General features: G+C 41.5%; 2 protein-coding genes and 2 long non-coding RNA genes across 5 annotated transcripts; all 4 read left to right on the forward strand.

Annotated features, from left to right (window-relative positions):
• Positions 1-1430: 1430 nt before the first annotated feature.
• On the forward strand, positions 1431-6100 carry LOC103723276 (protein SAR DEFICIENT 1-like). The gene is made up of 8 exons (XM_008814154.4): positions 1431-1629; positions 2322-2397; positions 2709-2767; positions 3568-4052; positions 4668-4828; positions 4923-5120; positions 5207-5303; positions 5415-6100. The coding sequence occupies exons 1-8, from the start codon at positions 1541-1543 to the stop codon at positions 5597-5599; spliced, it is 1350 nt and encodes a 449-aa protein (XP_008812376.2). The 5' UTR covers positions 1431-1540; the 3' UTR covers positions 5600-6100.
• A 725-nt stretch (positions 6101-6825) lies between these two features.
• LOC103723277 (alpha/beta hydrolase domain-containing protein 17B-like) lies at positions 6826-25484 on the forward strand. The gene is made up of 5 exons (XM_008814155.4): positions 6826-7340; positions 11555-11591; positions 11719-11955; positions 12024-12071; positions 24722-25484. The coding sequence occupies exons 1-5, from the start codon at positions 7033-7035 to the stop codon at positions 25109-25111; spliced, it is 1020 nt and encodes a 339-aa protein (XP_008812377.1). The 5' UTR covers positions 6826-7032; the 3' UTR covers positions 25112-25484.
• Positions 14153-16146, forward strand: LOC120111534. Of its 2 annotated transcripts, XR_005512746.1 has the most exons (3): positions 14153-14305; positions 15271-15313; positions 16018-16146. It is a non-coding gene; the product is annotated as an uncharacterized LOC120111534 (long non-coding RNA). The 2 variants fall into 2 exon arrangements; XR_005512745.1 differs by lacking the exon at positions 14153-14305 and having other exon boundaries at positions 15218-15313.
• Positions 22687-23616, forward strand: LOC120111535. The gene is made up of 2 exons (XR_005512747.1): positions 22687-22782; positions 23488-23616. It is a non-coding gene; the product is annotated as an uncharacterized LOC120111535 (long non-coding RNA).
• Positions 25485-25978: the final 494 nt, after the last annotated feature.

The raw sequence follows: 25978 nt of genomic DNA on the forward strand, positions 1-25978 counted from the left end.
CGCAAAATTAGCCTTTTAAAATCTGGAGTCAAGTCACCACCTACGTGTCACGCGTCTCCCGAGCCCTCTCAACGCGGGGAGGCTTCAGAAGCAACCGTGTCCCAAGAATCCCCAAGAATTTTGGCCGCTTTCAGCGAGATTTGGGCCCACCCGGGACTCCCTTTTACTTGTCATTTTGTTTTAATAGGATTCTTCCATGATGGGTTGGTAGAGAAGTTTGAACCGGACGTTCTTTTTTCTGTTTTGGTAGCATCTCAGAAGCCAAAGGGACTTGCGATTTATACATTCTCGTTATAATTAAATTGATTAAGTAATTGGTATTTTGTTTATTGAGTTAATTTATACATTCTCGTTATAAATGTCTTTTTAAGATACATAGTTTTACATGTCATATTGTCTATTAGGCCTTTGTATGTATGAGGGCTCGATGACTTTGAGTCTAATGTAAATGATTGTTCTCAGTGATGATAAGTAAATAGTTTTTATTTTTAAGAGTTTCTAATTTTTATCTAAAAATATATTTTTCAACCATCTTTTTGTAAAAAAAATAAAGAAACAACACTTTTAGCAGTTATTCAAATCTAAAAGAATTTACTTAGCATGTCAGAAAATTATGATTTTTTATTTATTTTTTATACAGGATAAAAAAATTATGCCATGCGTATGAACAAATAAATTATGTGCAATTTACTATAAACACCGTAACAAATAAATTGCAAATATTAGAAGGAAAGTTAATTCTAGATGCAATTGCTCGTTGTATTATAAACAAACCTCAACTAAAATATTATAACTGAATCTAGGAATTGTTTCCACACTTATGATTGGGAGGTTTACATGTATATCTCTACTTATATCAACAAGAGCTCAAATAATTTGAACTCAAACGATCAAATTAGATCTGCAATACACTACCATATTACTATTATAGAAAACAGTTTCTAGTAAATTGCTGTTAGTGATGTTCAGCCATCTTATCCACAATCATATGAAAGCAAGTTTTCAAAAAAAAATATTTTAGAAAGAAATAAGAGTCTAAAAGTTTTTTAATTAGACGGATGGATATAATCATATGCTCCCTATATATCTCTTATGTGAACTGTCGGTTATGGGCCAAGAATTATTATAAAAATACGAGTACATCTTTTCTCGACTAAGAATGTCAATAAGGGAAGGGGGTATGCTCACTCGGTGGTTTTTGGATGTCAACTAAGTTAGGGAGAGAGTAGTGGCAGTTGACCGTTCAAGGTAGCGACATCGGTAGGAATTGCATCGGCTAACCCTGGGTCGGTCTCCTGCTGGAACTAAACCATCCTTTCTCTGCACCTTCCGACCACCTTCCATGCGCTTTCTGAAGAAGATTAAACAAAAGGGCCCCATGGCGGCTGTTTGTGTATAAGAAGACCTCGGGGCCATCCTCCATGGCTTCCGTAGTCCTTATTGTCCTGACAAGCTTCCAAGCCTCAACTCTTCCAACCTCCCCCTCTGGCTACTAAAATCTCCCAGAGTTTCCATTCCTTCTTGGGTAGAAAAAAAAAATATGGCAGCTAAAAGGCTTCTTGATGACTCCGATCATGACAAGGATCAGTCGGAGGACAAACGGATGCGGCGCCTGCCTTCTTTCTCGACGTTCGTAATTCTAATATCCTTCTTCTTCTCAACTTTTTTTTTCTTATCTTTGCTAGAAGTTTTCTTCTCGTACTGGAGGAAAAGAGCATGCTTTTTGTATCTGAAAAATGGTATCATAACTTAATGAGGTTTTGAATCGAAATACATAAATATAAACAGTTTTCTGTGTCGTTCCTTTCGCGTATTGTATATTTGCTCACGGGAACAAAAACGGTTTGATGCGTCTTTTCTTATAATTTCATTGATGCACATAGATAAGTTTAGTAACTAAGTTATGAATAAGAACAAAAAACTAACTTGATATTTAGGCATGACAACTTAGTCATGACTTGATATCATAATGACCAAGTTGTGATATCATTTATGCAAGCATGACTTGATTCGTTTCAAATCTTACTGCATGCAAGCTCATCCATTAGAGATCATTCAGTTCAAGCATCTAGCTTTTCCACTTCCCCATGCGGGTTCTGAGCCAATTATATGGAGTACCTTGCAGTCTAACACAGGCATGCTGTTATGCTTCCTATTGGATCATATCCTAAAATTATTCACAATTTTGAGAAAGCCTTTTGGCGAGTGTTTATTCTTTTTTGCCGTATTGTTTCTATGTATGGTATCTTATGAAATTCAAAAAGATGATGGCAACATCCGTGTTAAGGTTTATCTTACGTTTTCTCCTTGTCCCTTGACAGGGTGATCAGAGAGGCTATGATGGCGAAGTCATTGCAAAACTTGTTTATGGCCTTGGAACCACTGCTTCGCAAAGTGGTATGACGAAATCTCTTACGACGCATGCTTAGATCATCAAAAGGTTTTGCATTAATTAATGACTTTAGTTTATTGTTTTTGTGAAAGACTTAAGTTGCGTTTGTTGCTTTTAAAATTAGATGGAAGTTCAGATTTACTTTCCTCCCACCTAACATCTTCGGGAAAATCAAAGAGAGTGGGACCCATAGCCTTTAGCTTGAGCAGGAACTAGAACAACCATGAGTGGGGCAAGGAAGCAGACGATAAAGTTGCATCAATGTTTATTTTATTCTAAGAACCTTATTTTAAGCTTGTTTATTGGATTCTATTAGGTGCAAGAGGAGGTGGAACGCGGACTAATGCATGCATACGGCACGCGTCTACTTCACAGGTACAGCATGCAACACCTCTATATATATGTCGATTATTTTCTGTATTTTTTTTTCCAGAGAGTAATGGTAGAATATTTTATGTATCTTTTAGTCTCTTTATTTAATTCTCCTAAGGCTAATTAGAACTATTCTGAATAAACAAAGCATGATTAAACCAAATACTATGGACGAATATAATTGTTGGTACAATAGGTGTAAAAAAATAAAATAAATAAAATAGAGATAGAAACTTGTAGGCTTTGAGGCGTATCTAAAGATACTGGCCCTAAAACACTATTTGTCCTCACTCCTAAGAGTTTGTTAATGGGTTATAGACAAATATGTTTCGAGGATACAACAAAACCAAATGAAATGAAGTACTGCAATTAGCAAAATTGAAGAACTTTCTCAAGAGGTCTTTCTAAACAAAAACTCTTCTGATATGTTAGTGTTATTGTAGTGTTTGAAGAACAGAGGGAGTCTTCTATTTATAGAGTTTCAGATGTTTTTTTCAAGAGTCGCAATTCTTACCAAATAATTTAAGTTATTTTAACTGTACAAAACAATTACTAGCAGATGATGGATTTAAACTTGAAATTTGCACCGTTTAAACAAATATTGGCGGCAAGTATTTGAGCTTGATCATAGTATCTTTTCACAGCACTGTTTCATACACAATTTTTTATGTGTTACACGGCTTCACGTGGGACCCATGCAAAGCACAATTATTCAATCAAACAAAACCTCAACACAAATTCTTAACATTTTTTTTTTAATTGCGAACATTGATTAACCATGCTTGCTATGAAATTCTTTCCAGGCCTTCCCAAATGCACATTGAGGCAGCTGAGCCACCAAGCATGAAACTAATATTCAAAAGAGAACCATCACTCCCGGTCTTCACCGGAAGCAAGATCGAGGACGAGGATAATAACCCTCTCCAGGTGCTCCTCGTAGATAACCATAACAGTCTGTCCTCAATACCATCACCTCTCAAAGTAGAAGTAGTGGTCCTTGATGGCGATTTTCCTTCTGATGATCACGAAGACTGGACAAGCACCGAGTTTCAGAAGGGCATAGTAAGAGAGAGGACAGGAAAGAGGCCATTGATTACAGGAGAAGTCAACCTCACACTAAGAGATGGAACTGCTTCCATCTCGGAGCTCACATTTACTGATAATTCGAGCTGGATAAGAAGCAGGCACTTCAGGATTGGTGCAAGAGTTGTGCCAGGGAGCTATGATGGACCAAGAATCAAAGAAGCCATGACTGGAGCTTTCACGGTGAAAGATCACCGAGGAGAATGTAAGTATGCTATCTTTTGCTGGTTCTACTTAGTGTCTCATCCATATCATTTCATTAATTAAAATTTCTTCCATGAGATTTAAACTACAAGGCATACTTGGTTCCAATTGGGAGATAAGTTGGAGGAGGAGGAGGAGGAGGAAAAAAATCCTGTCACAATCATAGTAATCACCATGGTTTTTAAACAGATGGTGAAATTGAAAGACATATATCTATTGGAGTTTGTGGTCAAAGTCTGTAAAGGCCCATCAAACTGGGTCTTGCTCAGAGCTCCCGCAGACATCCTTTAATAATTCCATGATTAAAGGTCATGGAAGACTCCAAGTCTACAAGGTGCCTGTTGCCTTTAATCAACCTTATTTTGGCCATGGTCCACCATCCACTAGTTATTGCTAGTCTATAGAAAGGGATACTTGAACTAGCAATTTGAAGATGAGATGCGACCAAAAAAGATACTTGGACTGCCAATTTGAAAATAACATATGTAACTACAAAGATTTTATGGTCCATGTCATCTAACGAAAAAAAAAAAAAAATAATATTTAATTCTCATGCTTTCACACATCTAAGAACCTTGAAATTGGCTCGCTCAACTAACATCATATTCCTATACAGTATACAGGAAGCATTATCCACCATCTCTCCACGACGAGGTATGGCGACTAGAGAAGATAGGAAAGGATGGGGCATTCCACAAGAAGCTATCAGCCAAGAATATTCGCACGGTCCAGGACTTCTTGAAGCTCTTGGTCATCGATTCTGATCAACTCCGCAAGGTAAAGCCATAACTTTGTAGCCAAATATACCCAAGGAGAACGCTACTTAGATTTCCATATCATCTAATTTGCTCTTCTTTTCCCTGTGCATCAGATATTGGGGGTTAATATGTCAGACCGGACGTGGGAAGGAACGATTGGTCATGCAAGAACCTGCGACGTGGGTAAAAAGATTTACCTGTACCGTGGGCCCAATTGTTCCCTTCTCCTGAACTCCATATGTGAAGTTACAGGAATTATGACCGATGATGGCATGACGTTCGCGCTGAATGATCTCAACAGATCTCAGAAAGTAAGCATTCAAATCATCACAAATTCTTGCCCTCTGTTTGTTGGGTGATAAATTCCAATCATCTGTATGCTCGAATTGTTTCTCAGGCCGGTGTACAGCAGCTGGTCCGAGAGGCATATCAAAACTGGGATGGGCTCGCAGAGCTTGATGGGATGCCCAATGCCAGCGTTCCACTGCTTCAAGGTTGGTTACTAAACCATTAGTAAATTCAATTATCTTTGGTAAGGTTGTTCTAATATTTTCTTGAAGTCCTGGTGGTTCTGACACTGAATGCTGTTCTGATGGATGAAACAGGGTATCAAGGTGGGATGGAATCATTGCCTTGGTGTCCCCTGAGCCAAGAAAGCGTCGAATTCGAGTATGAAATGGGGGGTTTTGGTGAGGCTGGAGCTCCTCCAAACAATCTGCAAGTTGTATTCACTAGTCCTGCCCAAAATCCAACATGCTTGACGCCTCCGATTCCGTGGAGTCGTGTGTAAACGTCGGGTTGACTGTTGGATCGAACGCTACGAAAAAAAAGGAAAAAGAGTCCGTTCTAGCAACCAAAAAAAAAAAAAAAAAGGCTACAAAGAGCCTGCCAGATAGTAGTAGTTTTGATGCACATTAAAAAGGGTATAAGAAGGTTGAAATTAGGATCCGGGTCAGCTGCCCTGATTGCTTGCATACAATAAGAGGAAGCTAAGCGAGCTAAGCAAGCAACAAGAGGCGCTTTTTCTTCTTATTTCTTTCCTTTTCATTTCTTTTACTTGTCTTTTTTCTTTTTTGGGGGATTGTATTTGAAGTGTTTTTGTAAAGGTAGTATGGGGTGGATCGATGTCCTGTACAAAGTGTCGGAAAATGTCTGTTGCATTTGTGCTTCTCCCCCACTTGTTGTTGCATGAACGAAATTTGGATCATTAGAGTCATGTTCTCTGCCAATTTACGTTAATCGGCTATTTCCTTGTCTAAAGAATGTTTAACCTTTCCAGCGTTTAAATCATCTAATCCACTAATGCAATTATTGATTCGAAGTGTTATCAGCGAATCACACCGATCCATGGTGTTAGACACAATCTCAATAGAAATATCCACATAGCTGTAGCAGGTGACATACAAAGATCCAGAATTATTACAAATAGAAATATCCAAATAGCCTCTTAGTTTGTCGTAGTGGTACTGAACCAAACTACATGGCAGCCAAGTAGGCCTTTGGTTGTCATATGCAAGAATTCCTAAAAGAAGTGTGTATGTTCTTACTCTCAGGCCAAGTTATTTAGAGCCACATGCTAGCATTGCTACGTAATATAAACATGGTATTCCTCTTTGCATGAAAGCAGTTAAAAAAGTAGTTTAAAGGCAATTTGATCAAGAGAAGTAGAAAATAATGGCAATGAGAACAAGATTGAACCCAAATCATTTTTATCCAACAAATGATGATTTCTTTCACCAACTCGACTAATTGTATGTCAATTGTACTCTTTTTTTTTCCTCAAAATTTTTGTATTATCAAAACATTTCTCCAAATTCCCTATCAGACGGAGGACCCACTTGTAGGCCAATCAGACAGCAGCACAGGAGCTTTCCGTGGTGTAGCCAGTTTGACGGTGGACAGCCGAGCGGACGCACCATTCTTAGATCCAGTTGGAACCCGGGCGGAGATGTTCGGATCAGGCTTGCCACAAACCAAATCCAAATCCACAATCCTAATAAAGGGTCAAATCCAGTCAACTTTTCGCACCCACATTCCCACCCCCTTCCTCGCCGCCGAGGTGGATCCTGTCTTCCGGTCCCTTCGCCGCTCGTGGCGGTCCCTTCTCCTTCGTACGGTTCTATGGTTCCAACCTCCGCTGCCCCTCTCGAATGACGTTTCTTCGATCGAAAGTCGCGAGCGAAAGGGATCTCGGCCGGGCTTTATGAGTCCGCGGCGGCGGAGATGGGCGGAGTCACGTCGTCGATCGCCGCCAGGCTCGCCTTCTTTCCCCCCAACCCCCCATCCTACACCGTGACCGCCGATGAGCCCGGCGGCCGCCTCGCCATCCCCGAGCTCGCTTCCGCCCGTCGCAGCGGCGTCGACATCTTCCGCCTCCGAACAAAGCGCGGGAACGAGATCATCGCCGTCCACGTCAGTAACCCCCGGGCGACCGCCACCCTGCTGTACTCCCACGGCAACGCCGCCGACGTCGGCCAGATGTTCGATCTCTTCGTCGAGCTCAGCGCCCGCCTCCGCGTCAATCTCATGGGGTCTGTCGTCCGTGCCCGAATGCTTCTTTTCGATGATTCTTCGTTTGGGATCTATTTTCTTTTATATTTGATGTTTGATATCTTTGATTTCTTGTTCGGAAGTTATTCGGTCTTGTTATGGTCAATCTTGGTAGAAAAATTCAGGCTTTGAGAAAATTTACTGAACGTACCCGGAATTACTACAAAAAAAAGTTATACAACTTCAAAAAAAAAATATTTTTTTGAATGCTGTTTTAGCTATTCACAATATCGATGTCATTGCAAGTGGGGGGAATGTTTAATAGAGAATTCTGCGTAGGTGGTGTTAAGAGTTCACTGCTCCCGAGGAAATAAAGTAGTTGGTTTGAGTGAGAAACAGGACTTTTTTATTTGATGGATGATTGTAGGAAATTTCGCATCTATTGGGGCAATTTTATTAGTCCCAGAGCAGAAGAATAGATACCTGGAGCTGGTTGATTACCCTCTAAAATTTGCTTATTTTCCATTCAGTCCTGCAAACCAAATGTGCCTGCTGCATTCATTCACAATAGTTCCTTCACTATCTTAAATAAATATCTATTTGGGGGTTCAAAGATTGTTGTGAAGAGATTAGATTTCGCAGTGTTCCACACTTCCTCATAAGAGTCCGGGATACTCTCTGTTTCCTAATATTACTTATATCAAGTTGTTAATTCATGCCTCATTGGAACAAAAGTCAGCAACTTGTATTATGACAAAATGAATAGCACATGATGATAATAGTGGTTGAGATGGAGGAGATATGGGTGATTTCATCAAAGAAATTTTAGGCAGGTATTAGCTACTCATGAATATTTGTTAAACTGGCCTTAGATACTAAATGAAGACAAAACTCATTGTTAGTTAATAGTGAGGGAAATCATGTATGCAATGGATGCCCTTCTATAACAGCCTTCTTTTTTTCCTTTTATCTTGCATTCGATGGACTATAAGAAGTAAGGGTCATGAATTTTCAGAAGTTTGATACCCAAAACTGGAAACATCATTAAACATAATGACCAAACAAGGCCTTCATTTTCCTTTCTTTGTTTATTGTATTTTGCAAAGTGGATCATCTGTGACTAAGAAATGAAACAATGGAACAACTAAAAGATTTTTGCATTTCATGCTACTCAAGAAAAACATAAATTAATAGATAAAAAATTGAAATTTAAGTATGTTAACTTCATGAAAATATCTTTACAGGAAACTGCCTTTTGTGAGAACCTTCCTAAGAGATGGCTGATGCTTCTGCTCTATCAAACCTGATCGGACCTTCAGGTTTCTTGGAATAAAATAATAAATGAACTTCCTGAAAGACTTCCTACCCGATTTATTTGAATTGGATTCTTCATTCAAATTTAAACCCTGGGACTATCAGCTGGGATCTTGTATGGTGAACTTGAGAATGCATAGATGATAGAGATTTTGCATGCTTTGGATGGATGCCACTCTTTTCGTAATTGAAGTGTGAACAACCGATATGTTTTCTCAACAAGAATGCTTCGCAGAGGACCATAATTCAGAATAGCTACTTGCTACTGGTAGATGGGAAGGTATTCTGCTGTATTAAGAAAGCTAATAGTTGTTAGAAGGTGGGGGAGAGGCCTTATGTTACCCCCTTGAGCTTGTATTATTTTTTATGACCCCTCTCCTTCCTTTTCTGGGAGATGTGTTTGTTCTGTTGTTTTCTTTAATTTTCTTAGCAAAATCTGGTGGGTCTTTCCTTTCCCCTAAAAAAAAGTGTGAAATTTCATATTTTATATGACAACCTCTCTTTTTTGGTCCCTTGATTGATGGTGTCTTATGGCCTCTACAGCATATTGTGGCACTTTTGAGCTCTAATAGATGTCTATATGCTGACCCAAAATATAATTCTCAGTCCTGCTTGCTTGAAACTTCTGAAAAAGTAAAACGTTCACATTCCAGCGTCCAATATTCAATAACATTCTTCTATGCTCCTAACAAATATTCTGTCATTTATCCTTTTCCAGTGTCCCATCATACATTATCAATCAAATTTCCAGAGATGTGACTCAAAAAAAGAAATAAAAACAACATGGTAAGTAGATTGCTACTGTAATAAAAAATATAAATTGTGTACTGCTACATTTGTAGTAGGGGAAATGGAAATGAGTCCCCAATCAAAATTAATAGGAAAAATAGGCTTGATTTCTTTCTATTAGATCTATTAGATGAACAACAGAAGATAGATTAATAGATATCTAATAGAATTAAAGTCAGGTAGTTGCAGTGAATTTCTTCTGAGGTGATGTCATCAATGCATCTTTACAATTTAAAGGGAAATTTTGTATGACGCTAGTAAGGCTTTCCATGTTTTAAGGAAGAGAATGTTGTGCCAAAAGGTGGATCTAAGCACTTAACGTGAATATGAATTAGATGAGGATGTTAATATGTATAACTGACAAGGATAGGTTGAAGGATCAGTACGCTAAAGGAAGCATAAGAGTTTTACCATTTCAATCAAAGTGATGGACTATTGTCTGGAATGGCATTAGGTAAATTTTCCTTTCCATTATGAATAACGATTGCATTCATAACAAAAACCTAAGGAGGTCTTGAGAAGAGGTGCTTGAAAGGGGAGGAGAGACCTACTGTAATATTTATCGAAATTCAGAAGAAAGATTTGAAAAGGCTTGTAATGGCATTAGGCGTAGCCTTAATAACATATGTTGGCAAAGAAGAATTCTTTCTGATGGACTCCATCCGATTCAAACAATGTTTTATTGTTAAGGAGTTTGGTTGCTAACGTAAGTTCACTGGGGTCAAAATTATCTTTAGCTAGTATTGTACTGAAGTATAAGTGCTCGTGATGAAATTCTGTTGTGAGATGCAGATGCTCTATCAAACCGCCTCCAAGTAATTGACTCCTTTTTTGAAAAAAGAAACTACTGAAAAATGGTTCTCATTGGTCAAAAGCACTAATACAAGAAACATAATACAAGGTCTGGATAGCTTTCCAGACAGCAGTTTGGCGCAATGAGGCAAACTGGCTTAAAATGTATAAGGGCTATTATGATCCCTTAACATGTGAATTAATGTGAAGGGAGAGATTTATGCTGAACTGTGGATGGTTATATAAAATTTAATTTATCATCGTGGATGTTTATATAAAGTTTAATTTATCATTTAAACAGTAGGTTGCTTGATTTTCTTTGCTGAAGACTGAAGTTGAAATCCTGATTTTTTCTCCATGTGATGGACTCGAGAACCGGTTTTCCACTTTACCTCATTGCCTTTTCATTGCCTATTTGTCAATCCATCATTTCCAATCCTTGCCCCATATGAGGATTCGCATTTTATATACCTGTTAATGTACAACATACTTTTGGCACTAACTGCTTTGTTATTTTGGTACCATTATTGAAAGAGGTTATGAATAAAACCATTTTGGAGTTTCATTTATATTTTTGCTCATTATGCTCATTGTTGGAGCTTCTGGGTTAAAATTAACTCTTCCCAGTATAAATGAGTCGCAGTTTTCATTATGCATGATTTTAAGATAAAGCTAGTGCAGGACTGTATATTTAGCATTAAAAAGCACTATGACCATTGGGTTAAATCTTTATGCTTACCTTTAATTGACTATAGATAGCCTTTGTTCATGAGTCCATGTAAAGGGATCACATACCATTTGCTTGTATCTTTTTGTGTATGTAACTACATGGTATATGCCTTGATTATCTCAATAAATTTGGGCTTTTCCCTTTTTACTTAATTACAAAATTATCTTTACATGGTTTATAATGCCCTCATGCCTGTAGCTGTTATATTGCTGTAATGGGTGCCAATCATAGATCAAAAATAATATAGAAAGCTACCCTCATTACCTGTATCAGTATTCCTCTAATACCTCTTTAATGATTTCAGTCAACTGAATCTCTGTACCACTATTTATTTAGTTGGTTACTTGTCTTAAAGCTTACCGCTCATCACCAGTGTTCCATTGCATCTGATTATGTAAATGTGGTAGGAAGCGAATGCTTATGCAAAGTTACCATTCTTTGTGCCATTCACTGTGCATTATAGTTTATTGTTCTCCTCTCCTCTCTCTCTCTCTCTCACACACACACACACACACACATTGCTTTTATAATTTATTCACTAAAAACTCGCAATTAATTAGAACTTGAGTTATTCTCACTTATTTTGCTCTATAATTTTTTTCATTGACTTCTTGATTATGCATGTTACAGGTATGATTACTCTGGTTATGGGCAATCTACAGGGAAGGTTGGATACTGTTGGTTATTTTGGTTAAAATTTACATGCTATTTGGGTCATATAAAGAATACATTATTACTGCTATTGCTTTGACAATTTCTTTTGATATGACACTGTTCATTTGTTCATGAAACAGCCCACCGAGTATAATACGTATGCGGACATAGAGGCAGCATATGATTGCCTCAGGGAACAATATGGAGTAGCAGATGAGGATCTAATTCTCTATGGTCAGTCTGTCGGTAGTGGTCCTACCCTTGATCTGGCGTCCCGTCTTCCAGACCTGAGAGCTGTGGTTCTACATAGTCCTATCCTTTCTGGACTAAGGGTGCTCTATCCAGTGAAAAGAACATTTTGGTTTGACATTTACAAGGTAAGAATTCAAACAATTCGTCATCTCATCCTCATTTAATATTGTGAATAACTTCTTCCCTTCTGCAGAATATTGACAAAATTGGTCATGTGAATTGCCCAGTCTTAGTCATTCATGTAAGCATTCTATATCCGTATTCCTTCAATTTCTCTTTTGTCTATCTTTAGTTTATTATGCAAACTTTCACTTATGTGGGGGTATATGTTTATGTTCTTGTGCATGTATGTTTATTAATACTAGTAAGGTTTAGAATTGTTGAGTCGTGTTTCATGTTCTTATTTCCTATCCTTGGAAATCAAGGAGTAATGGAGTATATAAATTATAATGGAGTAGTAGAGTGTATAAATTTGCCTTGAGCCGTCTATTCAAGCAATTGATGCAATAATCTAATACTTCTGGAGATTCAATCCCCTTGAACTGTTTATATCTTCCCCTCATCTCTGTCTTGCTTCCCTTGTTTTGTTCTAATTGCTGTTGATAATGAATCTGGGTCTTATCATGCTGGTAACAAAATGGTTTTTTCGTGCATTGCTTTTACATGTACTCAAAAGCAAATGCTTGGCATTTTAGATCAAGAGCCATACTGCATGGCTTGGTAAATCAATAAAAAACCAAGGAGTCACAACTTGAGGCTAGCTTTGAAACAAGTCTAGAAGCACAATTTCATTAAAAAATAAATTGCATTACTCAAGATCTCCCTTATGGAAACCTGCAGGTGACAGTTGCTCAAGTTTTCAAGGAACTCTGTTATGATACCATGACCTGTCTTTTGGATAACTATTGCTAAAGCTGGTAATCATCAAAGAATTGCTTGCTTGAAACCTTTTACAGGGAGGGTGCTATTGGTAGAGCCTTAGTGGACTATACAGCAATTAAGATGTTGGTCTCATTGCATGGAGGTGAAGTTTCCTTGTGAGAAGTAGGTGATGCAATTGGATCGATTTTCTAAGTAATCTTCCTTTTCTTTTCTAAAGCTTCAATTGTATAGGAGAAATATTGATCACTGAAGTGGTTTCCACTAACGTCAAGGGTGATGTCATCAGGTGTTATGATTGCTTTAAGTCATAACTTGGGCTTGGGAACCCACATTTGAGGGTTTTTGCTGAAGATTTCCTAGTGCACCTTTTAAAGTGTGAGAATGTTGACGGTGGTGTACAAAATCTATTAATTATTTTGGATTGTTGTTCATACAAGGGGCAAATGATGAGCAATTTGAAGCATTGCAATAAAGCTCATTCGAACAAACAACTAGCAATATCCTATTAGATGGCTTATATGATAGCTTGAGGGGAAAATGGGGAAAGGCAGGAATTGCAGTTAAAAGTTGCAAAAAGAATGATGTTGCAAACGAGAAATACAATTTGTCTATTGAGCCTTTGTCAAAGTGAGACGGATGTGATCAAGTTAATCATCATATATTGCAAAGAGAAATTTTGCCAAATCATGTTTGTTTCAGAGGAGGATTTGGGGGGGCGGGGGGGCGGGGGGTGCGGGAGTTAGAAACTTTATTTTAAACTAGGACTAAGTTGGTCTTATTTACGTCCTCTAAGATTAGGATAAGTTGTTGGGGTCTTAGTTCCTCAATATGGGCTTTAGTATAGTTTTGTGAGGAGTCAACTCCTTGGAGGATTTATTATCTTGTATTTTCTATTTTTACTTCTTTCCTCTCTGCTAAGAGCAGGAGTTACTGAGTTATATTTCCTATTTTTGTTTTCTTATTCTTTTTAGTGTTAGGGAGTCTATGAAGTATGATGTCTATGGGCCATTTTTTCAGTTGATTGAGGTAATATACAAATTCTTGGAGACCTTCTCTCTCTTTCGCCCTCTCCTTTCTTCTGTTTGCATTTGTAGAGAACTCGAGTCCTACAAGAAGAAATGCAAAAGTACAGTCAGGAGAGCCTATTTTGGAAAAGAATAAGAATGAGGTGAATGTTCCTTAGCTTGCTAGAGTAAAGACGGGAGCCTAAACAGATTGGTATTGTAAAGACCAGAAATTGGGCCCGTTCTTGGGCCCAATGAACTGAAGTCGGCAATGGATGCCGACTTCAGTCTATTCATCGTGGTCTTCCCACGATGAACCCGCCGGCCGAACGGCCAGCGGGATCTCCGCACACCACCCCCCACCTCTTCCCTCTTCCCTCTTCCCCTCTTCCCTCTCCCTCTCTATCTCTCTCTCTCCCTCTCTTTCTCTCTTCCCTGAGAGCCCACCCCTCAAAAAAAAAAATTGGGTTTTTTTCCCTTCCTTCATCTTCTTCCCCTTCCTTGAGAGCAGCTGCCGCTGCCGTCACCGGAGCCCCGTCACCGCCGGAGCCGCCATCGCCGTCGGGAAGCCTCACGTCGACGACCGGAGGTGAGAAAGATCGGATTTAAAGGGGAAGAAATGAGGGTTGTTAGTGGGTTTTCCTTCCTCTGTTTCGGGGAAGTTTTTTTTTGTGAAATCCGGTCGGCCGACGGTGGCCGGCCGGGGTCAATCCGGCCGAAACGGGTTCGGCCGGAGATGGGCGAACGGGGGGCCGGGCTTCCCAGCCCCGAGCTCCCTCTCTTCCTTCCTTTTCTTCCTCTCTCTCTCTCCTTCTTCTCTTCTTCTTCCCTTCCGTCGCCTGTGACCGTGGGGTGACCGACGGCGGCTGGCCGAGCGCCGCCGCCGAGGGCCACGGTCGGCCGCCGAGGGCCGACCGAAACCACCAGCCACCCCCCCCTCCCTTCTTCCTTTCCTCTTCTTCTTCTTCTTCTTCTTCTTCTTCTTCTTCTTCCTTCTTCTTCTTCTCTTTCTTCTTCTTCTTCTTCTTCTTCTTTATTCGGCCTGGGTTTTTCCTTGCTTTGAGATCCGTGCCTCACTTGTGAACCAGACCTTGAACCGGGTTTAAATTGTGAACCGGTTCCACCTACTCCGTGAATTGGGTTTGATCTGGGTTTGAGTGAATGGGTTTTGATTAGGGTCTAAATCTGAGTCAGGAATTTGGGTTAGCCTGATGTGAGGATAATCTGGTTCATTAAGATTTGATCTGATCTGGTCTGATCAGATCTGGTTTGGGCTAGGGAACTGTTCTTGGGCTGAGTTGGGCCTGATTGGATCTGTGGGCTGGGTTGGTTTGGGCCCGAAATCTGATTTGGACCTGATACCTGGTTTGGTTCAATTGGGCCTAATCGTTTTGGGCCACAATTGACTTGGGTCTAAAGGATTCTGATTTTAGGGTATATGTTTGATCTTGGGGGCCCATTCTTGGATTTATGAACTTAGGAGTTTAAGGGGTTGAAATTAGTTTAAATTATGTTTCTTAATTAATTAAATAATTAATATTTATGTTTAATCAGGGGTTCGTGATATCTGTGGCAGGGATCTTTTAAGCGAACCCAGGTAGGTGACTTATTGCTTTTTAAATCGAATTATAACATGTATCTTGCATATCTTGATGTTATGATTTATTCTTGGCATTATGTGTTAGAATTAGAATTAAATATTTATTTTTTTTATAAACTGTTATGTGACTTATTATTGGGAGCATGTTCATGACTTTGATTTGGAAATTCACGATGTGGAAAATTTATTTATTGATTTTTAAAGACCGCGTGACTATAGTCTAGACCCCGCCAATGGGATGATACGTTGGCCCTGTCGACTTGTACTGAGGAACTGGTTCCGACACCGTGACCACCGGTGATAGAATAGTGGCGGCACAGGGGTGCGTTTTGCTCTGCGGAGCGGCTCAGTGGAGCGTGAGATTGGCACCAGGGGGTGCGGCACAGTGGTGCGTTGGCTCTGTGGAGCGTGAGATTGGCACCAGGGGGTGCGGCACAGTGGTGCGTTGGCTCAGTGGAGCGGCTCTTCGGAGAGTTGTATTGGCACTTCGGTGTAACCATGCCACTGGGTGATGTGGCCGTAGTCATGCGGTTGAGATATTTTGAGTCTCGGATCGGGTTTACAGATTATTGTGTGGATTTTTGGATTTATGAGTTTAGCTGCTTTTATATGCATTATGACATGTTATATGATGACTTTATTGCATGATGTCGCCTACTGAGCTGTTAGCTCACTCCTATTATTTACATTTTTTTTTTCAGGTGATGACATGTGATTATAGGGATTATGGGACGGAGTGATCATGATGTATTTAGCTAGTAGACATTGACTTTCCTTTTGACATGTGTATATATTTATGGACATTTGATATGGAAACTGGAATTTATCTTTGTTTAGCTATTGATGGTTGATCTGATTTATCTGCCTTGCGCGCCTGCGGGGTCCGCCCTGCAGGTGCGCGGCGTTTGCTCGCGCCCCGGGCCCCGGGTTCGGGGCGTGACAGATTTATTGGTATCAGAGCATAGGTTAAAGATCACTAGGGACATTAAAACAAAATCATAATAAATATAATAATAAATAATAATAAAAAAAAAACTTAGGAATATAGGGACACATGTGAAGAAATGAGAGTGGGGTAGAAAATCTTATGGGTCGGTGAATCTAACACTAATGATGTGTATTCGGAAAAAAAAAAAAAAAAAACACTTAGGAATATAGGGACACATGTAAAGAAATGAGAGTGGGGTAGAAAATCTTATGGGTGGATGGATCCAACATTAATGATGTGTTATTTTAAAAAAAAAAAGAAAAAAAAGAAAGGGAATATAGGGACACATGTGAAGAAATGATAGTGGGGTAGAAAATTTTACAGTGGATGGATCTAACCCTGATGTTGTGTTATTTGTGTATGTATCAGCATGCCGCCCCGCCGTGCACGTGTGGCACCTCGCCGCCTGATCGAGACTATCGGGAGTGATCCAGCCACTTCTCATCCGACTGAGAGAGTCCAGGAGGATGAGGCTGATCAGACAGTACTGGATGGACCAGATCATGGCCAGGAGAGCAGGATGGGAGGTCCGACCCAGGTGATGGAGCTGATCAGAGAGGTTGTTGGGTTAGTTCGACAGCAGAGGGGACCACAGCAGCTATTTCCCTCTGCTAGTTCTTCGGATCAGGGGAGGAGTATAGCAGAGTTCAGGAAGTTAGCTCCTCCGGCCTTCAAGGGAACTACCGATCCCCAAGAGGCCGAATGGTGGATAGATGAGATGGAGAAGGCCTTCAGGGCCATGGGTTGTACTGAGGAGGAGAAGATCAGATTTGCCACATGTATGCTTCAGGACCGGGCTCATCATTGGTGGGAGTCTGTAGAGAGGACCATGATGCAGGATGCAGGATCTGTGACCTGGCCGGGATTCCGCATGGCCTTCTACTCCAAGTATTTCCCTTCCAGTCGTATCAGGGAGCTGGAGAGGGAGTTTCTGAGTCTTTCTCAGGGGAGTATGACTGTGGAGGACTACGAGGCTGAGTTTGATCGGTTGTCCCGTTTTGCACCATCTCTTGTCCAAGACCCTAAATCTAGGATGAGTAGATTTGAGGAAGGACTGAGGCCTCGCCTGCGTCAGAGTTTAGCTGCTGTTCACTCGACTGATTATGATGACCTAGTTGACAGAGCTAAAAATATGGAGATCATCTGGAAGGAGACACAGGATGCTCAGAAAGGGAAGTCGAAGAGGACCAGGAACTTTGATTTTGACGTTGAGCGGCATCTGCGCCGACCTATGCAGTTCCGTCCAGGAGCAGGGCAGCGAGTTCCATATGGGAGGACTGCACCGGATCGCAGGGGGATATCAGGAGTGTGCTTCAGGTGTGGCCAGACGGGACATAGAGCTGTTGAGTGTCGTTAGACACGGCCTGGTATTGGAGCATGTTTCAGGTGTGGTCAGCAGGGCCATCGGATAGCTGAGTGCCCTCAGACTCAGACTTTTTCTGGAGTTTGTTTCGGGTGTGGTCAGCCGGGTCACAGGATTTCCAGTTGTCCTCGTACTAGATCTGTGCAGAGGCCACCGAGCACTAGGGCTCCTCAGCGACAGATTCCCCCTGATCCAGCACAGATTTTTCAGCCAGCCGCTCCCAGACAGCAGATAGGAGGAGGGTCTCGCACCCAGGGACGGGTATATGCACTGACACAGCAGGATGCTCAGGCATCCAACACGGCAGTGACAGGTACCTTATTAGTACATTCTACTTATGCATATGCACTATTCGACTCAGGGGCCACACACTCTTTTATTTCATCTACATATGTGCATAAGCATGATATATTTTGCTCACCCTTGGAGAGGGAATTATGTGTTAGTACCCCAGCTGGGGGTAAGATGATCACCTCACTGATATGCAAGTCTTGCCTAGTAATTGTAGAGGGTAGAGACTTGAAAGCTGACCTTATTGTCATGGACTTACATGAATTTGATTTAATTCTGGGTATGGATTGGTTAGCTATATATCACGCTACCATTGACTGCTTCTCGAAGCGGGTGACTTTCCGAATCCCTGACATTGAAGAGTTTTATTTTGTGGGTGATGGAGGGTGTGTCTCCCCTCAGATAGTGGCAGCCTTACAGGGTATTCGGTCTCTCAGGAAGGGGTGCTCTGTGTATATGGCAGCCGTCATGGATTCTGAGCAGTCGGAACAGAAAATTGAAGACATGCCCGTGGTCAGGGAATACCCTGATGTTTTTCCTGATGAGCTTCCTGGTTTACCACCAGTTAGAGAGGTGGAATTTGCCATTGATCTAAACCCTGGTACGGCACCCATATCTAGACCTCCTTACAGAATGGCCCCGGCTGAACTAAAAGAACTGAAGGAACAGTTGCAGGAGCTATTGGATCTGGGTTTCATTCGACCCAGTGTCTCTCCTTGGGGTGCACCAGTGTTATTTGTGAGGAAGAAGGACGGCAGTATGAGGCTATGCATTGATTTTCGGGAAATTAACAAAGTGACTATCAAGAACAGGTACCTCCTACCCCGGATTGATGACTTGTTTGATCAGCTTCAGGGTGCCCAGGTGTTTTCAAAGATTGATCTGCGATCTGGATATCATCAGTTGAGGATAAAGGAGTCTGATATAGCCAAGACTGCCTTCCGCACCAGATATGGCCATTATGAGTATCTGGTGATGCCTTTCGGGTTGACAAATGCTCCAGCTGCATTTATGGATCTGATGAACAGGGTATTTAAACCTTTCTTGGACAAATTTGTAATTGTGTTTATTGATGACATCTTAATCTATTCCAAGAGTCATACTGAGCATGAGCAACACTTGAAAATTGTTTTGAAAATTTTGAGACAGAATCAATTGTATGGGAAACTGAAGAAATGTCAGTTCTGGCTGGATCAGGTGATGTTCTTGGGACATGTGGTATCTAAAGAAGGAATTATGGTTGACCCGAAGAAGATCGAAGCTGTAGTTGACTGGAGCAGACCGACAAATGTATCAGAGATCCGCAGTTTCCTTGGATTAGCCGGCTATTACAGAAGATTTGTAGAAGGCTTCTCTAGTATTGCTGGGCCCTTGACTCGACTCACTCGCAAAGGAGTGAAATTCGAGTGGTCGGATCAGTGTGAGAAGAGCTTCGAGGAATTGAAGCGCCGGCTAGTGTCAGCACCTATTTTGACTCTGCCAGTCACGGGTGTTGATTATACTATTTACAGTGATGCCTCCAAGAAGGGTTTGGGCTGTGTGCTGATGCAGAATGAAAAAGTTATTGCCTACGCCTCTAGACAGCTCAAGCCTTATGAAGAAAACTATCCCACACATGATCTCGAGCTTGCAGCAGTTGTATTTGCTCTGAAATTATGGAAGCACTATTTGTATGGAGAGACATGTCAGGTATATACTGATCATAAAAGCCTGAAATATCTCTTTACTCAAAAAGAGCTGAACATGAGACAGAGGAGGTGGCTGGAGTTGTTAAAAGATTATGATCTGACTATCCACTATCACCCTGGAAAGGCAAATGTAGTAGCAGATGCACTGAGCCGGAAATCTTCAGGAAATATTGCAGCCTTGATTACTACTCAGAAGGATATTCTGGAAGATCTGAGGAGAGCAGAGATAGAGGTGTATCTACATGAGGCTACTATGAAATTGGCAAACTTGCGAGTCCAGCCTACACTTATTGATAGAATTAAGGCAGCGCAAGTTGATGACCCTCGACTCCAGAAGATCAGGAGGGATATCAAGTCTGGTACACAGTCAGATTTCCGTATACATGAAGATGGCTCTTTGAGGTTTATTAACAGAATCTGTGTTCCAGATAATCCTGGTCTGAAGAAGGAAATCATGGATGAAGCTCACAGTACGGGATATACAGTGCACCCAGGCAGTACCAAGATGTACAAGGATCTGAAAGCGGTGTTTTGGTGGAATAACATGAAGAGGGAGATTGCCCAGCATGTATCTCAATGCTTAACTTGTCAGCAAGTTAAGATTGAGCATCAGAGACCAGCAGGTATGCTACAGCCTCTGCCGATTCCAGAGTGGAAATGGGAGCATGTCACTATGGATTTCGTATCAGGACTACCTCGTACCCTTAGAGGTCATGATTCAGTCTGGGTGATCGTAGACAGACTGACCAAAACAGCTCATTTTCTGGCAATCAAGACTGGGATGACACTGGAGAAGCTGGCAGAATTATATATCGAGCAGATAGTACGGCTGCACGGAGTTCCAGTATCCATTGTATCAGACAGAGATTCCCGGTTTGTGGCACATTTCTGGGGCAGCTTGCACAGAGCTTTGGGGACCACCCTTAGCTTCAGTACAGCCTTTCATCCACAGACAGATGGACAGTCTGAGAGGACCATCTAGATTCTAGAGGATATGCTGAGAGCCTGCTCTATTGATATGAGGGGCTCTTGGGATCATCACTTGTCACTGGTAGAGTTTGCTTATAATAATAGCTACCAGGCAAGCATACAGATGGCTCCTTATGAGGCTCTATATGGTAGGAAGTGCAGATCGCCTATCTGTTGGGATGATGTGGGGGAGAGGAAGATCTTGGGTCCAGAGATGGTGCAGCAGACAGTGGAAAAGATTCAGTTGATCAGAGAACGACTCCGAGCAGCTCAGAGTAGACAGAAAAGCTATGCAGATATCAGGAGGCGGGAATTGGAATTTCAGGTCGGAGATCATGTGTTCCTCAGAGTATCCCCTTCTAAAGGGATCATGCGGTTTGGAGTTCGAGGCAAGCTCAGTCCGAGATATGTGGGACCCTTCGAGATTCTCGAGAGTTGGATCTGTTGCTTATAGACTGGCACTTCCACCTGCTCTATCGGGAGTTCATTCTGTTTTTCATGTCTCTATGTTGAGGAGGTACATTGCTGATTCCAGTCATGTGATTGAAGTGGCACCTTTGCAGCTCCGCGCAGATCTTTCTTATGTTGAGCAGCCTATCCGTATAGTGGATAGGAAGGACCAAGTTTTGAGGAGGCGCACGATTCCTTATGTAAAGGTGCAGTGGAGCAATCACAGTGAGAGAGAAGCTACTTGGGAGCTGGAGGAGGAGATGAGAGAGAAGTTTTCTGCCTTGTTCTCGGATTGAGGTATGTTTTAATTTCGAGGACGAAATTTTTTTTTAGTTGGTTAGAGTGTAAAGACCAGAAATTGGGCCCGTTCTTGGGCCCAATGAACTGAAGTCGGCAATGGATGCCGACTTCAGTCTATTCATCGTGGTCTTCCCACGATGAACCCGCCGGCCGAACGGCCAGCGGGATCTCCGCACACCACCCCCCACCTCTTCCCTCTTCCCTCTTCCCCTCTTCCCTCTCCCTCTCTATCTCTCTCTCTCCCTCTCTTTCTCTCTTCCCTGAGAGCCCACCCCTCAAAAAAAAAAATTGGGTTTTTTTCCCTTCCTTCATCTTCTTCCCCTTCCTTGAGAGCAGCTGCCGCTGCCGTCATCGGAGCCCCGTCACCGCCGGAGCCGCCATCGCCGTCGGGAAGCCTCACGTCGACGACCGGAGGTGAGAAAGATCGGATTTAAAGGGGAAGAAATGAGGGTTGTTAGTGGGTTTTCCTTCCTCTGTTTCGGGGAAGTTTTTTTTTGTGAAATCCGGTCGGCCGACGGTGGCCGGCCGGGGTCAATCCGGCCGAAACGGGTTCGGCCGGAGATGGGCGAACGGGGGGCCGGGCTTCCCAGCCCCGAGCTCCCTCTCTTCCTTCCTTTTCTTCCTCTCTCTCTCTCCTTCTTCTCTTCTTCCCTTCCGTCGCCTGTGACCGTGGGGTGACCGACGGCGGCTGGCCGAGCGCCGCCGCCGAGGGCCACGGTCGGCCGCCGAGGGCCGACCGAAACCACCAGCCACCCCCCCCCTCCCTTCTTCCTTTCCTCTTCTTCTTCTTCTTCTTCTTCTTCTTCTTCTTCCTTCTTCTTCTTCTCTTTCTTCTTCTTCTTCTTCTTCTTCTTTATTCGGCCTGGGTTTTTCCTTGCTTTGAGATCCGTGCCTCACTTGTGAACCAGACCTTGAACCGGGTTTAAACTGTGAACCGGTTCCACCTACTCCGTGAATTGGGTTTGATCTGGGTTTGAGTGAATGGGTTTTGATTAGGGTCTAAATCTGAGTCAGGAATTTGGGTTAGCCTGATGTGAGGATAATCTGGTTCATTAAGATTTGATCTGATCTGGTCTGATCAGATCTGGTTTGGGCTAGGGAACTGTTCTTGGGCTGAGTTGGGCCTGATTGGATCTGTGGGCTGGGTTGGTTTGGGCCCGAAATCTGATTTGGACCTGATACCTGGTTTGGTTCAATTGGGCCTAATCGTTTTGGGCCACAATTGACTTGGGTCTAAAGGATTCTGATTTTAGGGTATATGTTTGATCTTGGGGGCCCATTCTTGGATTTATGAACTTAGGAGTTTAAGGGGTTGAAATTAGTTTAAATTATGTTTCTTAATTAATTAAATAATTAATATTTATGTTTAATCAGGGGTTCGTGATATCTGTGGCAGGGATCTTTTAAGCGAACCCAGGTAGGTGACTTATTGCTTTTTAAATCGAATTATAACATGTATCTTGCATATCTTGATGTTATGATTTATTCTTGGCATTATGTGTTAGAATTAGAATTAAATATTTATTTTTTTTATAAACTGTTATGTGACTTATTATTGGGAGCATGTTCATGACTTTGATTTGGAAATTCACGATGTGGAAAATTTATTTATTGATTTTTAAAGACCGCGTGACTATAGTCTAGACCCCGCCAATGGGATGATACGTTGGCCCTGTCGACTTGTACTGAGGAACTGGTTCCGACACCGTGACCACCGGTGATAGAATAGTGGCGGCACAGGGGTGCGTTTTGCTCTGCGGAGCGGCTCAGTGGAGCGTGAGATTGGCACCAGGGGGTGCGGCACAGTGGTGCGTTGGCTCTGCGGAGCGTGAGATTGGCACCAGGGGGTGCGGCACAGTGGTGCGTTGGCTCAGTGGAGCGGCTCTTCGGAGAGTTGTATTGGCACTTCGGTGTAACCATGCCACTGGGTGATGTGGCCGTAGTCATGCGGTTGAGATATTTTGAGTCTCGGATCGGGTTTACAGATTATTGTGTGGATTTTTGGATTTATGAGTTTAGCTGCTTTTATATGCATTATGACATGTTATATGATGACTTTATTGCATGATGTCGCCTACTGAGCTGTTAGCTCACTCCTATTATTTACATTTTTTTTTTTCAGGTGATGACATGTGATTATAGGGATTATGGGACGGAGTGATCATGATGTATTTAGCTAGTAGACATTGACTTTCCTTTTGACATGTGTATATATTTATGGACATTTGATATGGAAACTGGAATTTATCTTTGTTTAGCTATTGATGGTTGATCTGATTTATCTGCCTTGCGCGCCTGCGGGGTCCGCCCTGCAGGTGCGCGGCGTCTGCTCGCGCCCCGGGCCCCGGGTTCGGGGCGTGACAGGTATCAACAAGCTTGATCAATTTAGCTATCTTGAACACTTAAATACAAGGCACCTGGCCTCTTGCATCAGAGAAAAAGGGCCCAAAGGTACAAATGGAGGCCCAAGAAGCAAGAAAAGCGAATGGGCCATACAGGAAAGCCCTTGGGTATTGTAACACAAAATTAGTTAATAACTCAAATGGATTTCAAATGCTATAGATTTGTAGGGATCTCACTGCATGTTGGGGGTGTTTGGGTTATGTTACAATAGAGATAAAGTGCTAGGATTTGCTGTCAATAGAAAGAACAAGTGCAACACCCCAAATTTTCCATGAGTGTCAGACCTGTACCTTGTTCTTAAAGGGTGCACTGATTCCTCCTTAAATCCTTGCATTTGCAAGGGCTTAATACAGATGCCAATTGTGGAAGTCCAAAAAATTTCTTAAGTTGACAGCGTGCTCTAAAACTAATTTTTAACACAATATGTTACAAATGGTGGTAATTTAGATACATTGAAATATTTATCTCTACATTGACAGCTCTGTATCCACATCCATCATTATTCTTACTTTTGCTATATATGTACGTTATTGTATAGTTTGGGTCAATGTTCTGCTTGACCATTTTAGACAGGTTAATGTCAATCTTTTGATTGGTTCTTTTTGTTTGAGTAGATAAAGAAGGAAAATAATGTAAATTGATACCAAATTAACTTTCATGAACACTAGAATTATGAAGCATTCAAGTTTCAGTGGAATGGTTATATGAACTTCTAAGAGAGATTGCTAGGAAATTTCTTCGGCACTGTGATAAAATTCTCTAGTCATTTGTTTTATTAGCAGCAAGGTCTCATGTGAATTATGAATTAGTTAATTTTCAAGAAATTATTTAGGAACTACTTGAAGATAGAGGATATAATGATTCTTAATTTGTTCTTGAAATTTTGCTAAGTTGTTTAATACTGATATGCAAGCTTTCTCCCCCCCTCCCTCCTCCCTCCCTCTCTTCCCCAGGGCACATCGGACGAAGTTGTTGACTGCTCCCACGGAAAGCAACTCTGGGAGCTTAGCAAAGAGAAGTATGAACCACTTTGGCTAAAAGGTGGTGGTCATTGCAATTTGGAGCTTTTCCCTGAGTACATAAGACATCTGAAAAAATTTGTATCAACAGTTGCAAAGAATAATGCTACAAAGAACAGTTCAGCAGGCACAAAACCAAACAATGATGATCAGAGCAAGCAGATCGAAATTGGAACATCAGAAGATATACACAATGCCCATGATTGTTCTGAGCTCTCGAGGAAGAGTTTGGATAGTCAGATCGGAAAATCGAAGAACATAGATCAGCCAGAGAAATCACGCATGAGTGTTGACAGGAAGAAAGGGAAGGGCTTGTTATGGTGATGACCACCGTGCAGCCGCATAAACCAAGTATTATAGCTCGAGAGCTTCCGTGTGCAGCTACATAAGGCTCTTCCGAACCGGCATCAAAATTCTCTATCCATTAAATTATATGTTAGATTTGAACATATTCTGAGTGTTGTATTCTGACACGATCAAAACATAAAAAGTCTACACCAGATTTGTTGGTTGGAAGGATGTTATCATTGATAGGAGCTAGCACCAGACATTTGCGCATTGCTGATTCGAGTGAAAAGGGTATTTCAATGGATAAATGTGATCTCTTGAGCTGATGACCATGGTGAGATTAATTTACTTGTAAAATGATTAATGTAGTTCCAGTTTGCATTATGTACTTGCTTTCTCCTTCTTAAAACATTACATGATCGTTGAGTGGTGCTCTTTCTAGAATATATATTTAGACAGATGACCACACAATCTAACATGCAAGTGTCCAGTCCTGCTGGTTAATCAGATTATATGAAGGCATAAAAGACTATTATGGGATAATGCATTTTTCATCTGACCGAATATGTAAGATATCGGCAGCATCTAGGGAGCGCTTCTCAGCCATAGTCATAACTCTAATTCATATTTTAAGGGTAAAAATTATTTGGACTTCAAACCTGAAAAAGAGAAAAAACTTGTTTCCAATATAATTATCTGCTCGACAAAAAAAATATTATTATCTAAATTAAAATATCTGTAGAGAGACAACGGTATGAAAGTTTCTGAGCAAAATGTTGGACAGAAATTTGGTTATCCATCGAACGTCGCATTTTTAGCTAGTTAGACACTGAACGCATGCATGAATGGTACCATCTTTGCCTAAGCAAGCATGGGGATGAGTTGGAGTCAAATCCCAAAGGT

Source organism: Phoenix dactylifera, chromosome 8 (genome assembly GCF_009389715.1).
Source record: "Phoenix dactylifera cultivar Barhee BC4 chromosome 8, palm_55x_up_171113_PBpolish2nd_filt_p, whole genome shotgun sequence".
Lineage (NCBI taxonomy): Eukaryota > Viridiplantae > Streptophyta > Magnoliopsida > Arecales > Arecaceae > Phoenix > Phoenix dactylifera.

Excerpts from the sequence above, each read along its gene's own strand:
- LOC103723277 (XM_008814155.4), top strand. The coding sequence starts at position 7,033 with ATGGGCGGAGTCACGTCGTCGATCGCCGCCAGGCTCGCCTTCTTTCCC. Across the intron at positions 7,341-11,554 it reads CTCCGCGTCAATCTCATGGG|GTATGATTACTCTGGTTATG; the intron begins GTCTGTCGTCCG and ends TGCATGTTACAG. Across the intron at positions 11,592-11,718 it reads ATGGGCAATCTACAGGGAAG|CCCACCGAGTATAATACGTA; the intron begins GTTGGATACTGT and ends TTCATGAAACAG.
- LOC103723276 (XM_008814154.4), top strand. The coding sequence starts at position 1,541 with ATGGCAGCTAAAAGGCTTCTTGATGACTCCGATCATGACAAGGATCAG. Across the intron at positions 2,398-2,708 it reads AACCACTGCTTCGCAAAGTG|GTGCAAGAGGAGGTGGAACG; the intron begins GTATGACGAAAT and ends GGATTCTATTAG. Across the intron at positions 2,768-3,567 it reads GGCACGCGTCTACTTCACAG|GCCTTCCCAAATGCACATTG; the intron begins GTACAGCATGCA and ends AATTCTTTCCAG.